Here is a 15,394-nt window from a genome sequence, read left to right as displayed (position 1 = left end):
TTTTTTTTTTTTTTAACATCTTCTAACAATCCTAACCAATGAGATATACAGGTCTCGCCTCTCGGATACCAGGGATTATATACATTATACTGTACAAGGTGAAAGTAAGGACCTTTTCCTCCAAAATCAGCTCTGTCAGCCGCCAAAAGGTTCTGTCCTGTGAGTCCGCAGTGCTAGCACCTTCATTTGAAGTAGTTGAGCCCTGCCACTAAGAAGAACTTCTCCAGGAAAAGCTCAGAGTCCAAGACGGCGATGTGGGCGGCGCGGCCAATCAGGGTGTTGGCGGTGTTGGGCAGAGCATGGAAAACATTCTGGCGGATCAGCCGGCACTCTTTAGCCTCCACAAGTGGCTGCAGGAGGTTGTTGATCATCTCCGTGTACACGGGCCCTGCAGAGCAAATATGTACATGAGGCATCTTTTGTATTCAAATGAAGGGATAGGGTAATATATCAGATATGTAAACGCTGAATTCGTAAACATAAAGGAAGAGTTTGATATTTTGGGAAAGCCAAGAGTTAGATGAGACAATCTGTGGTTCGATGTAGGGTTATGTATCAGCCACTGTTGTCGTCATTGCATCCAGCTATGAAAGACTGTAGTCCGACACATAACGATCCATAAAACCACAACAGTTTTTTCTTTCAACGGATTAAACAAACACGATATAATGTTTTAATTAGTATGGTTTAGTGGTGCTTTGTCAGGCAGAGCCAGGCTAGCTGTTAGCTCCAGTTTCCAGTCTTAATGCTAAGCTAAGCTAACATCCAACTGGCTGTTGCTTCATATTCACAATACAGACATGAGAGTGGTATCAATCAAACCACAATTAATTGAAATCAGCTTCAAGGATGTGATGAGGACGTAGTTACGTATATGTGCCTAACTGGCGACGGTTCTTTCACATTTACAAGAAAGATCCTTTACTGATCACTAGCTGTGATCGGTTGCTGTGATCAGTTGCCTTGAAGATTCATCAACATTCTTCTCACTCAAAAATGAAAAAAGAAAAGAAATGCACACAGAAACATGTCACATATGGACTTGGTATATGTTCTCATCACTTGATCCAGAGGACAGTCTCCTGCCAAACAACATCATTTATCTGTGTTTCAGTGCTATGATGTACCTTGTCCTGAAACAAATGTGGAAACACTAACCTTATATTTCAAACTAAATAAGTGTAAGGAAATTTTTTTATTAGAGATGCTTTCCCACGATACAGTGTATTTCTCCAGGTACTGAACTTAACAAAGGGATTGAGTATTGTCCAGATGATACTAATCCACTTTAATTACCGTTTCTTAGAGACTGCTCTTATAAAATTCTAACAACACGACTTTATAAACCTTGGACCTAATAAAATTTTTTTAGAAGCCCAAACAGGATGTTGATGTTTCCACCTTGACTGTGGTTAAGTGATGTGTAGCTACAGCTATTTAAAGCAAGCATATGTAACTTCTGATGAATGACAGCCACATATGGCAGATATTACAGGATGGTGTTATATTGAGTGCTAAAGTCATAAACTGACTCAGAACCCAGGTATTATGAGAAAAAAACGTGGGATTGTCATTCTAAAATAAATAGCAAATATTGAATCTACAGATAAGAGAAGCCAGTGTAGTGTTAATAAACAGCATAGACTCCTGACCTGTGGTTCTGTCTTTGAGGGCGGTTTTGCACATCTCTATTCTAGCAGAGTGGAAAGGAACATAACGGTCCTGGGGAGACGCCACCAGCACCACGTTCTTGAAGAACTGGAGCCCTAAAAGGACAAAAAGCAAACCAGCAAATGAGAACACATGGTGTAGTGTGTTTGATGGTGTGTGTGTGTGAGAGAGAGAGAGAGAGAGACAGAGAGACAGAGGAAAGGAGTGAATTGGATGTAAAACGCAAAGTACAGTCGCAAAGTACAATGACAGGCTTGATATGATAAAACTGTGTTTTTTCTCTAGTCTCCTGTCAGTGTGCTTTTAAGGGAGTGCACTGGTGGGTTTCCAATGACAGGGTTTGGATCATTTTGTCAGCCTGCCACAGCTCTGAAGGGGGAAAAAAGCGTTTTCAGGCTTATCTTCTTCAAGCCTGTGTGACAAACGACTGCTTTGTTCCACTCACACAGTGGGGAGGCCTCTCACAGGCCTCTCACAGCTCGCTGGCAGGGGTTTGAGTGTTAGCAAGCTGACATACACAGAAAATTTGACAAAAAAGACAAGATGACAACATTTTTATGAATATTTGAATAGACTGTCTTTCAAGTAATAGTCTTTAAAGTGAGGCAGTCAATACAGTGCCTCTGTTTCTAATTCGGCCCGCTTTCATACCCTACCTGGTTTCTGACTCAGGAGATAGAGGAATGTTTTCCGCGGATCAACGTGATCTCTGAAGGTGAGCTGCAGCAAGGATCCTGACTTCTTCAGCTTCTGCATCAACCACAGACCTAAGCAACACACACACACAGGCCTCATGCTTTATAAACACCAGGATGGATGCTGAGGAGTATGGATGGTATTCGAAGATAAAAAAAAAACGAAGAAGCTGAGGACGACAAAACATCCGAGTGCAGCATTGCAAAAACAGCACATCTGCAGTGTGCGTTTTCTCCCAGAGCTGAGCAGCGGCCTCACCTGTGCTGACCAATGTGCTGTTGTTATAGAGCGTTCCCAAGTGTGGGCCTGACAGCGAGAGGAAAGTGTGAAGTTTGGGCAAATAGCAGCGGAAGCGAGGCCTCGTCAGCACCGAGCGGATGATGATGTTCCCCAGAGAGTGGCCGATGAAGCTGTTGGCCGGAGACAAACAACTTTCAGAGAGATAAACTTGCAAACTTGAGTGGGCGGCTGGAAAAACAGTGCCTCCAACGCTGCTGACCTCTGACACTGTGCGATATCTTATTATAGACTCTTCTGTAAGAAGGAACTAGTTCCAGTGGATGGTATTTGGAGATTTTAGCTACAACATTGGTAATTACAGAAAATTCATTAACTTGCTAAATGTTTAAAGATTCTCAAAGGCAATGACAACTTAATGATGCTAACATGGAGAACACACCATATGAATTAATAGCACCTCCCCAGCAGTGGGAAATATTAGATTCATGAAGCCATGTCTGTCACTTAGTTTAATTACTGTACTGCTACAGCTCTCCCCAAAATCCCTTATCGCCGTGTCTGCTGCTTCTCATCTGTCTCCTACCAAACTGAATATAGAGGTAATGTGGAGAGAACCAGATGCTGTTGTGGCAGTCCATTGCTTTTGTCTTTGATTCTTTCTCTCTAGAGAATACGCCACAATAAAGAAAGTTAACAAACTTGGGTAGAAACTCTTACAAAAAAATAATAAATTGGCACATTGAGGGCAATTAAGCAGGAAGATGAATAGCTTAATTTGATGTGAACTAGGCAACACAGTGCTGCATAAAATGCCGCATAGTCCATCAAGTGAAAGTCAGAAACTTATTGGTACTGTATGATAAGACCTTTTCATCAATTTTGTGCCACTTATCTATTTAAAGTCTGTACAGTCTATATATTATCATGAAACAGTGACTCCTATAAGTTTGGGCTTTCATGCCAAGCACAAGCATCAATGCATAGACTCTGCTGCCATCTACTGTCCAAGCTCAATGCTGCTTAAGTCGATGATTGTCCCTGCTCTGACTTTGCTTCAAATAAACACTCAAAAGCAAAGTTGTCAGTAATGTGTGTGTTGCACGGTATTAAAGTTGAGTGACTGACCTTATCCTGCCTATGGTGAGATTGTACAGCTGGATATGCTGAATGATCTCATCCAGCAACCTGTCTGTCATGGTGTCGAAATCTGCAAATGTGTCAGTCTGCGGGGGAAACGGCAAAAAAAAAAAAGAGAAAAGAAAAAGAAAAGCACAGCCGTCAGCGCTCTACAATTTGCCTTAAAGCACTTTCACAGAATGCGACTGCGCGCGTTTTCAATTTGCTCCCCGTCATCTACAAACGTACCTGGTTCCTCTCAGACATGAGGAAGTCAAGCCTGGATCCTGGCAGGCCTAACTCAATAAAAGTCTTCACCAGCCGAAGGTCTGCGCTGTTTCCTGGGAGCAAGGAGGAAATTATACACACTCTCTGTGGCTCAGCTCTTGTGAAGAGCGCCCATTAATCATTTAAAAGACATTTTGAATGTTTGAAGAAATTAGTATTCACAGGCTATACAGTGCGATGCGATATTTTAAGCTCGTAGGACAGACTCTCAGAGACTGTATTACATTTACAATGCTCATAGGACACTGAAATCTGAAAAAAGGATGTACAGTATGCTGCGGATGTGTCTGTTCACTAGTCATTATGTTCTCGCGGTTATGCCGTATGCAGTCTCACCGTCAAGCCCGTGGACACACACCACAAGGTGTATGCCGTCGTCAAACTCCTCATCGTCCTCCTCGGGGGGGAAGTAGGGCAGATCTGATGCCAGGAGAGGAAGGTCGCTGTACAAGCTGGCCTGAAAGCTCAACTCTTTGAACAGCTCCTCTTTGGCTTTATAGAAACTATAGGAAAAGGGGAAGGATATTTCGACAAGAAGAAGATACAAGAGAGATTACATTCTGTATCTTTGCAATAAATTGAAAAAGAATTTCCCAGTAATGTGCAAAGACAAGCAGATAATATAAACCTTAAATTACACACAGTAATAAAATGCTGATCTAAGGTGTTGCACGAAAACTCCTTCTCATAAAAGGTGAATCCCTCCTAAAGTTTTCTCCCTTTGGTCCAAAACATAATGGAACATTACTTTGCATTTTTGTATTTGGTACATGTCAGTTCACGTTGCCCACTTCCATGCAAACCAAAACTTATGACCAAAAGTCTCGCAGACTGTTCTTCTTGAAGTTTTATTACCCTGTCATCCAGCCAGGTTACAGATTTTAGTCGTGCAGGAGTCAAAACAAATCCGATTCCAGCTCCTGTACTTTGAGCTAATCATGATGGATTTGTTTGCATACTCTTTGATGTGATTTAATACACTTCACCTCGTCTTGACTTTTCTCGCTTCAAATTTGCCCTCACTTCATTTTGTTATGCTAGGATTTCCAAGCATGAGTAACTGCCAACTACTGCACCAGATGTCAACAGCTGTCTCTGCATACCCATAAAACCTTTAGTTTTGGCCTTGTTTCCAGAAAGTTAGTGTGGATTATAATGTCACTCCAACAAAGTTTTCCTTAGAAGAGCGTCTGCATTTTCAGAAACATTATTGACAGCTGGGTCAGAAAGGCGTTACCCTCACCTGCCTCAAGATAAATAACTAACACATTTCAACATGTTTGAAACTTAAAAGTCCAACTGAAATCACATAAGCCATTCCCTTTTGAGGTCAACGCAACTTTCATACATAAAGTTAATATTTTTTTTTATTACTGTAAGGGAGAGAAAATGTCTTTGGAGGTGCATCAAAAATGCTCTTTTAGCGTCCAAGCCTCAATGGTCAGGCAGACAGGACCCTGAGACACAAAGTTGTGCTGCTAAGTGTAAAATATTAATCAACAGCTGTTAGCTTAATAAGCAAACAGCTAAGTTTTGATAATAGCAGTGACTGTGTTGAAGAATAACCATCTTGAAACTTGTTGCTATCTAGCATGCTAACGTCAGCACTTTCCCCCTGGCAGACGTTTGTTTGGTAGCTTGTTCGGCACGCTGAGGTTAAACAGAAGACAGGGAACCTGGCTTGTAGATAACAAGGGAGACATTAGCTAGAAAGCTAATGCTATGGTGGGTTCAGTTCACAGACTGTGGCTCCTTCTGGGTTGTGCAACCATCGTCTCTTTAGACAAAGGTATAGTGCTAGCCAATGCTAGCTAGAAACATGCTACAGTATGTAATTCTATTTGGGGTTTAAACCACATTAACGGCACAATTTGTCCTTTGCTAGCACTAAATTTAGCTAAAAGGTACACTCACTTTAGCATTCGTTCATTGGTCTCGTCATCCATGTTAAGGGGGTTTAGTGAAGATGAGGAGATGATACCAAAGGAGCCCAGGGGCTGATGCGTGATAGGTGAGGCTGCCTGGCGCGTGGACATGCCACTGATGGACGGAGAGTCTCTCAGAACAGAAGAAAACGGCAGACAGGTTGGGGCACAGGACACCGACATGTTCACCACCTCCACCATCTTCTTATTCACAAAGGCCAGCCCCGAGTTGGGGATCTTAGAGGACTTAGTCTGGCAGTCTAACGGCTCTTTCTCACCGGATGATATCCCATTGAGATCAAAGGATGATATATCACTGGCTGTAAGCCCTGTAAGGTCATTTGGCCTCTGTGTGGTGCTGGTGGTGCTGGTTGTACTGTTGGGAAGGTCATTGGAGTATTGAAGCCCTGAAGGCTCTAGTGGTGTTTGGGAGGGATCCAGACCCTCCTGCTCCTTCACACCATGCAGTTCAGTCTGATGGAAATGGTGGCACTCATCTCCAGTGTTAATTCTCTCCTCATCTGCTGCACTTTCATGCGCACAAGGTTTATTTCCACAGCTGCAGGGCGCTGCTTCCGATTCAATGAGATGCACATCCTCCACTGAGGCGCTCACTTCACTGATGTGTGCTTGATGGTTAATATTCTCCCCACAGCTGCCAATAACAGTGCTTTCCTCCACATGAGGGCTTTCTACAGACTCTTGTAGAAGTAACACTTCAGACACACCACAAAACACTGTCTTGGGTCTGTATGTCTCCGACAGGTACTGTGAAGGATTTGACTTTTCAGAGCTAACACTCTCCTTGAGATTATGGCCAAGATTTGTAATAGAACTTGTGTCTAGTAGAGACGACTCAGATTGCTCTGAATCCACGTTGCTGATCAAAGAAGAGCAGTTGATCTTACATGAATCCTGGTGCCGCACTAGGCTCTTAGTATCTGCTTCCTGGTTGAGCAGCACATGGTCCTCCTCGGTGTCTTCTGGGCTACTTATCTGTGGCGCTGAGACCGACTTGGTCAGTTTGCTGAGCTGCCTCTGGTGCTGGTCCTCCTCGTAGGGCAGGGAGCTGATAGAGGTAAGTGAGGCCTGTATGCCTCCACTTGGAAGGCTGCCGTTACTCTCCATCTGCAGGCCTTCCAGAGAGCTGCGGTGGACCGGGTGGCGACACACCGTTTGTTGTGGGAACTCCAGAAGAGGTCGACCACGCAGTGCCGCCTCCACGGGCCACGCTACCGAGCTGGGCTCACTCTCGATACCCGAGTCGGAAATAACAGAGGACGAGCGCTTCATGATTTTGGAGCCAATCAGGCCTCCACGGTGAGTCATCTCTTTCCTGAGGTCACCAGGAATGGGAGATATAACTGGATGAGCATGGGCCGTGGGTAGGCTGATGAGAGGAATATCCTCACTCTCATCATCCATGGAGTGATTTAATGGCATCGCAACGTCAGACTCTTCCTCGTTGTTTTCAACCTCTCTCGCGTTCTCTCTCTCGTTTGTGGCATCACAAGGTCGGATGGTGTTCTCGGTTACATGGTGAGCAGGGGACTCTTCACTGCTGTTAGCAGAGTCAATGAGGGGATTGGGGTCACAAGGCTTATCTGTGATATACCTCAACTCTGAGCTACAGTCCTCCGCAACTGGGTCTTGTTTTTCCGCTGGTTCCTTCAAGTTTTCCGCCTCTGCTTGAGAGAGTTCAGCTCCGTCCTCAGGAGGAACGGGGCTCTGGATACTTCTGATGCGGGTCTTTCTCTGCTCTGCTATAATGGAGACATATGTGGGCATGTCCATGCAGTCATCACTGTCCAAGGGATCCATGGGTATTGCTGGTGAACTGGCTCCTTGGCTGCTTTCAAGAATCCTATTTGAAGGAGTGATGGTGGGATCTGAGTTGGTCCGTTCTTCAGACGTTGCAGGCATTGGCACATGTGATACCCACTCTGGAATAAAAAAGGGACATTATAGTTTAACAAAAAAAAAAAAAGGAAAGCTTTTGCCTTTAGGACAACAGTTTAATTGACCTTTGATATTACCTGTTTGAGGAGACTCGACGTATCTGTCCTCGAAGATGATGGGCAGGCTGTTCCAGTCTCCATCGATGTCCAGGCACTCAACCGGTAAAGGAGGCATCTTGGTCAGGTAGTCTGAGCTCCGCACTTCTGCAGCTATCTGGCCGTGTCTGTTGATTCTGAATTGGGAGAGTCATATCATAAATGCCCCACTTCTCTCCATTCATGTAATGAATCCTTCTCTTTCCGAAAAGACGTTACTTACAGCTCCTCTTGAAAAGTCAGAGATATCTCTTTGGGGTGTTCGGTGAAGAAGTACGCCTCAGAGAACCTCCTGACCTGGTGGTTCCAGAAACACACAAAGCAGTTGTCACCATGGTGTTAAACGATAGGATGATTACTCAGTCGAGCATTCAAGGTTTGCACACTAAGACGGATTACAGTCACTTCCCGATCTTTCTCCTTCTCCGGCTCCTGTTAGAAACGCACCATCCTTGAAAGTCAGCCACTGTGACAGGCAAATCACCACAAACACTATTCTCGCTGTATTTCCGACCCACAATAATTAAAAAATAACTGTTAATTGAAATTCTAACTCCACTGGTGGGTGGCGGCATGGCAGTATCCCCTCGGGGTAATCTAATACCAAAGCAAACATGTTCATTATTTTCAGACAACTGAGACGAAACAGGGCCACAGAGGAGAGCCTTGTGAGCGACTCCACTGTGAGGCGTATCTTTATATTAAACAGCCCACTGATTAGATAGAAATAGCACTCAAAATCATATTAGCCTGCTCAGCTGGGTTTAAGCTACTGAGGTCTTGAATGGCGTCTTATCGTTTTGCTGATTCCCACTGTAGCATTTACAGATGCCTCTGACTCCGACTCTCCAGAGTTTGGTCAATTTAAGTCATAATCAGAGGGCGGATAGTAAGAAGTTACAGAAGTTACTCCATTACTTGTACTGGAGTAGTTTTAATGCAGCATATATTTAACTTTTACTTGAGGAGATTTTAAAGACAGAACATTACTTTTACATTACTTTTGGATGCTACTTTTTATTTTATTTTATCCATTCATGCACATTCTGTTAAGAGGCTGGTGGTCTGCTGATCCCAGGTCTGCTGGCGCTTTGTTATCCTATCCACATGAGACAAAGCATCCTTGACCTCACTGGCTTTTTCCACTGTTGGAGTGTGGCTTTCAAACAGCGGAGGCAGCTAATATTAACAGACCAGGGGACAGAGTGCAACGGTTGTGTTAATGCTAATCAATTTAATACTATATACAAACAGCATTATCGTGCTGTTTGTCTTCACATCATTGGAGATGCAGGAACTAGTGGATACTTCAAGGTTAAAAGTGTGTGTCTTTGCTAGACAGAAAATTAGAGACACAAATTTTTTGAAAAGAAATGGTCTTCCTGAGGTAAAAGTGAGGAAGTAAACACACAAGTATTTAATAGTATTATTGTCTTCACATCATTGGAGATGCAGGAACTAGTGGATACATGCACATAACAGACAGGGCCCATGCATCATGATACACTGCAACACAGGAGATAATAAACAAGAATGTAATTTAACATTTAAAATGTGCTCAACACAGTATAATATTTATGTGATTTTGTAATAACACTTGAGAGATACAGACTGGCATTAATGTCCTGGTGTATACAGTATGTAGCGTATGTATGTATGTAGATTATCTAATCAGAAGATGATGTCGTAACATTTAATCGCAAACTCTTCATAAATGCAGGTGTACGTTCACTTCCTTACCTGAGGAATACCATCTGTGGTTGACATTAACTCAATTATTTTTTCTTTTACTTCAGTTATTTGCTACTCAAGCTGTTTTGTTTTTTTTCAGTAGATACTTCTGTGCTCTAACTCTGATAGTTACTTCTAAAGTAACAGTCCAACATGGCGGTTCCTTCCTCATCACACTCGGTTTTAATGTTATTTTTACTTTATATGTCTGCTCAGAGATATCATTTCAGCGAGGTGAGACAATTTTATTCAATAGCTTGTGAGTCCTTTTAGAAAATCGGTCACAACGTGCCTTAGGGAGCTGCTTACAGTGCTGAAATGTCATTGGTTATGAAACCGTTTTGATTGTTCTATAGTATTTCTGTATTTCAGTGTGGGTGCTGAGGACGGAAATGACTAATTTTGAACAAATCGCAGTCTGTGCACTGTGATATGGAGGCCATCTAGACTGTGAACACAGAGAACACACGGTGAATGATGATGTCTCAGCATTGTATAAGTCTGCTTTGATGGTGTGCGATTCCCACCCTGAGCGTGTGGTGCTCCTGGGCCAGATAGGAGAGGATGTGGGGGTTGAGCACAGCGGCCTCCAGGAAGCGGCTCCACAGAGCAGCCAGCTGGGAGCAGAGCTGGCTCACGTCCCTGCTGATCTGCTCTGCTACCTTCTCATGGCCCTCCTGCAGCTGATGGGGACAGACAAAAAAAAAAAAAAATCTATATTCACATATTATCAAACTGAATGCATGAACCGTCAAAGACTTCCTAAAATACTTCTTGCATAATTCTATTTTAAGGATCCTTGGTTTTCTTGCGAATATATTTATACCCGCTGACAATAAAGTGTCTGCAATCTGCCAGACTTGCAGGTCTTTGGATCGTTGTAGGAAACTCGTGTTAAACGTGTAAATCAATCGGCCCATGCTGTTCTCTGTGTGGGAACAGCTGGGCCATCATATCAGTTCACAAATACATCAGCAATTGAAAGTCATGATTATTTAATGTCCTAATGATCCCCTTCATCACTTGACAAAGACACTGTATTAAGATGCAATCATATTCCATCCCTGTGAACTGATGACTCATTAGCTGTGTCTAAAGGTAAAATCCATTGTCCCGCAGTGTAGTAGCAAATACGGAGTGGCGGCTTTATTTATACAGGTGGACTCCAGTTTTGCTGTGAAACGGAGGATGATGCACTCAGAGTTAAACTGATTAAAGCCATGCAGTACCTTGAAATTCTGCATATATAATAATACAATTTTACATGCATTGTAGAGCGAAAATAGACGTCAAAATACAATTATAGTGAAATCAAAAACAATCCAGCTATTAACAACGACACCTGAATTAGACAAGAAATCCATCATGAGGCAATAGAAGTTGGTTTTGGACTGTAACATACCTGTAACTCTATTGTGAGCTGATTTAGAGTCTCTTCTACAGGCAGCACCTCTGTTGGAAGAAAAGTTATTTGCAGAGCTTAGTGCAAAGGATTTCATTACACTGAGAACAGGGTAGCTAAAAATGTGATGACACAAAGTGATATATCTGAATCTTTGCAACACTAATTAGGGACCAAACATACGACCAATTTAAAATCCTGAATTAAAACACAAAGCTGTAAAATCATCGCTTTGGTAGTGAAGACTAAAAATATAAAAGTAAATTATGAACGAGGACGAAATTAATAAAAAAAGAAATTGTTAAAGGCCATAAAATCTTACTGTGTGCTATTAACCAGTCAGCACATTTACTGAAGTACAGTATTGTATTTCCATTATCTGTTACTTCACACGTGTACTCCACTACATTTCAGAGACATGTATTTTCCAGTTAGTCGTTACGTTTTAGATTATAGTTTTCATCCAAAACATTATTTTATTTTTCCTCTATTTTTCCAGGAAGTCCCATTGACTCTTTTACAAGAGAGACCTGGCCAAGATAGCAGCCATACAAACACATCGTATATTAAAATACAGCATAAAGCATAAAATACTACATATACACATATATGGTATGACAGCAATTACCACATTCTTTATGGTGCCCTTAAAGTTCTCAGTGGATATAAATTTATCTAGTTTTAGATCTTTCTGCAGATTATTCCATGTCCAAGGTCCATAATAAGAAAATGCAGTTTTCCCCTGATCTGTGAAATCTCATAAAACATGATGCAGTATTAAAGATCTACAGTAACTACCCAGCAGTATAGAAAGTGATTAAAATCAGCTTCACATAAACTGGTAACAGCAGTAAAATATTGCTGTTAAAACCTTATTCAAAGTAAACTGCTGAATGCAGAACGTTTACAGTGTACAGTGTTTATTGGTGCTTTTACCTCAGTAAACAATGTGAATACTTCTGCCACCACCACCATCATCAATTAATCAAATTAATCTCAATAATGAGACAGAAAAATATTGCATGTATTCACCCGAGTCTAGTGGCGTCTGCTGCAGCTGTGGGATTTCCTTCATCAGTGCGGTGTAGTAGGTGTGCAGGCCTCGGTGTGCCACCAAGAGGAGGCGACAGAGCCTTCGGTGCCACGTGTGAGCTCTCTGCAGGCAGTTTTCACTGGGCACATAAAAGCTCCCCTGCGGAGAAGGAGACCCAGAGGAAATGTCAGCTGCTATGTAGGTCAGCAGTCACCCCTCAGGAAAAAAATGGCCTGCCTTAATAACGGACATGAACATACTTGAACTTTACAGCCTCCACTGCAACAGTTGTGTAGGCTTGTCTCTGACCTTGTGTTAAAAGGAGCTTGTTTCTGTATCGGCGGCAAAGTCGTGACAATTACTTGGAAGATCAAATACAACTTTAGAAACAAATGGGCCCTAAACACAGCTTGCTGTGAGCTGTAAAAAGCAGATGAGGATGTAACGCATCCCTGTTATGACCTTTAAAAGATCACAAGTATGGGACGTTGACCCAGAATCCAGAATGTCACCGTTTGTCTCTGGCTTTTATAAGTAAGAGAAATAAGAATAAGTGTTTATAACACAGACAGCACGAAAAGTGAAGATCATATTTGTTGAGCTAAAATCATGTGTTTAGAGAAATGTATGATATTCTATCCAAAGAAGTTCGTTCATCTTTCCAACCTCTATTAAAGATTTGGGGGGAATAAATCTAGGAGTAGTTATATATGAAAATACTTGATTTGATTTGATTTATTTATTTACACACATAAAACACTACAAATACGTTGTATATAGTTGTTTTGTTTTTAAGGAGAGAATGTGCAGGTGAGGTAAGAAACCCATCAAAGGCTTATCTTAAACCTCATCTCAACACACAATAAACTTTAGATTATACAAAAGGAGAAAGAAAGAAAGAAAGAAAGAAAGAAAGAAAGAAAGAAAGAAAGAAAGAAAGAAAGAAAGAAAGTGAATTCAGTTTACTGCTTCACTGCATCAGTTTTGAAAATAGAATTTGGTCTACAACACCTTCTTTCTATTCATTAAATAATATGCCCGAAAAAACAAAACAAAACAAAAAACGCATTAATTAATTACAAAAAGAAAAAAAGAATCTCCTCCAACTTTTAAAATGTTCCTGGAACAAGTAGCTGGATTTTTAATTTTTAAGATATACAGTAACTACATCATAAATTAAGGACATGTGATATTTCTGTTAGCTACAACTCTGCCAGTGTTTTGTTTCTTTACTAAAGTATACTGCAGTAAGTATGTATGTGTCTGCATGTGTATATGGGTATGTATATATATATATATATGCAACTTTTTGTTTACCTGGGTGCATGGAGGTGAAGGGGAAGGGATGGGGAATATAAAGATACTCGGTGTACTGTTAATGTTTGTAGGTTCATCCACTGGTGTTTGCTGATTACACTGATTATTGTGGCATAGAAAGATGTGGAAAAAATCATACGCTGAAACATTTAAAAATCGCAGCTGAAGGCGCCAGGTAGATTGATAAGGGAGCAGAATATCACTGGAGACAAAAAGCTCAACTGCCTTTGAGTGAATTAGCTAAATATGAGCTGTAATAAGGGCCGTGTTTCCAGTAGATGGCTCTCTAACAGTGCAGCAGAAACATTAACAGCATTTTCCCCACTGCAATTTACAGTAGGTGTTGGGTGCAAAAACAAGTCTCTGTCCACAAAGCTGCAATTCATCTCAGCCTCGACGCTTTAATCATGTCACAATCATTGATCTTCCTGAAGAGCTAACGGGCCTTCTGCTCAAACAACTATCATTGTGCACATCAGCCGTCAGAATTTAGAGCCAGGGAGCCTTGAACGTGACCAGAGACTGCCCTCGTCCGCTGGTCCTTGACCTGAAAGAGTCCAGCAGAGTTCTTCCCATGGTTGGGATGTTTGGGCAGCGCCGGCGGGGCTCGGAGCTTTTGAAAGGCACGCAACGCCTGAGTATCTGGGGATGTACTGTAATTTGCCCCGAGCAACTCAAGTCTCCGGCCCTATCATCATACCTGTGTGCGCTCTGTAATTGCAGCATTGCAGTATACCCAAACCAGGAAAGAACATCTGTATGTTTACTTTCATAATTCTCTTTAGCTTTATAGAGGCCTGCCAGGATCAGTCTATGAGCGAAGGGCAAAGAAAAATAACTATTTTTTTTTTCTGTATGGACTAGTCATTATCCTACAAACATAGTTTCTCTGCGAGCTGACAATGCTTGGGATGTGCCCCAGTTCCAACTCACCTGACATGAGAATTTCTGCTTTTGATTGTTGCTGTGGATGCATTTTTCACAGCGTGTTGTGGTATCTAAGCATTCAGTCAAAGAGGGTTTGTAGTGGTAGAAAAGAGCTTTTTTTTCTGGCATGATCTCTTGAGTTGTTATCCTCAGAATCATGTTTTTGTTCCTCCACAGACACCAAAGATTCTCAGGTGTCTTGACTTCTATCAGCATCTTTTCACACTCAAAATATCCTTTTATGCCGCTGAAGGACCTTTTTTTCCTTCCCTTTGAGATGTAACAGCTGATATCTATGGAAATCTACAACAAGCAATTTCTTTTCTTTTTTTCCCCCAGAAATAACAACATAACACTTAAGAGGACATGGCTTGGTGTTAAGGGGGGAAAGTGCTGAAAACGAAGTGTATAGCCGCAGGTAAAAACCTCTAAATAAATAAAGGTGAAGGAAGAGGCGGCGGCGTTGTGTGCGGATTTCACCTGCAGCAATGTGGTACGTGGCGCTTGTGAGCAGAACTCATTACTGTGATCAAACGAAACCCCCCTGCTTGGCTAAACGCAGAGCTTATTAAAGTGCCCAGCCAGGGGTGGGAGTAAAAACCAGGAGGAGGGAGGGGAAGGGGGCAACCGGGGCGCTCATTAAGATTTACAGTGTAGACTGTGACGTCCGCAGGGACCTGAGAGATGCATGTTATATGAGGGTAGGAAAAAAAAAAAAAGAGGACAACTGTACATACAGCAAGTTGGAATAATTGGCAAACACGAGAGAAAAACTACAGGTAAGAGGTGATTTGATTAAAGATCATGGCTTCATTAAGAACCAGTTACAGTGGTTAGCTGTGGAAAATCATATGTTCAAACTTAAACAACTTATACTGACTATTGCAATGAAGAGACATGTAGTTAACAGTCCAGAAAAACAGATAATTTCACATAGACCATCACTATTTGTATTGTATATATTTATATTTTTCTATAATCTTTGTTCACATTT

At 41.9% G+C, this 15,394-nt stretch overlaps 1 protein-coding gene across 1 annotated transcript in view; it reads right to left on the bottom strand.

Annotated features, from left to right (window-relative positions):
- Positions 1-15,394, bottom strand: part of fam135b (family with sequence similarity 135 member B) — a 36,844-nt gene continuing 21,450 nt past the window's right edge. The window contains exons 7-19 of the mRNA XM_022753988.1: positions 12,156-12,315; positions 11,124-11,173; positions 10,249-10,404; positions 8,214-8,287; positions 7,973-8,127; positions 5,926-7,879; positions 4,348-4,514; positions 3,973-4,064; positions 3,733-3,830; positions 2,626-2,777; positions 2,328-2,438; positions 1,653-1,766; positions 1-388 (exon numbers count right to left, since the gene is read on the bottom strand). Of these exons, the coding sequence (XP_022609709.1) occupies positions 183-388; positions 1,653-1,766; positions 2,328-2,438; positions 2,626-2,777; positions 3,733-3,830; positions 3,973-4,064; positions 4,348-4,514; positions 5,926-7,879; positions 7,973-8,127; positions 8,214-8,287; positions 10,249-10,404; positions 11,124-11,173; positions 12,156-12,315 (3,489 nt within the window). The 3' untranslated portion in view covers positions 1-182. The remainder of the gene's footprint in view (positions 389-1,652; positions 1,767-2,327; positions 2,439-2,625; positions 2,778-3,732; positions 3,831-3,972; positions 4,065-4,347; positions 4,515-5,925; positions 7,880-7,972; positions 8,128-8,213; positions 8,288-10,248; positions 10,405-11,123; positions 11,174-12,155; positions 12,316-15,394) is intronic.

Source organism: Seriola dumerili, unplaced genomic scaffold, assembly GCF_002260705.1.
Source record: "Seriola dumerili isolate Sdu_G_001 unplaced genomic scaffold, Sdu_1.0 BDQW01000202.1, whole genome shotgun sequence".
Lineage (NCBI taxonomy): Eukaryota > Metazoa > Chordata > Actinopteri > Carangiformes > Carangidae > Seriola > Seriola dumerili.
This window is presented reverse-complemented; position numbering and strand designations above follow the sequence as displayed.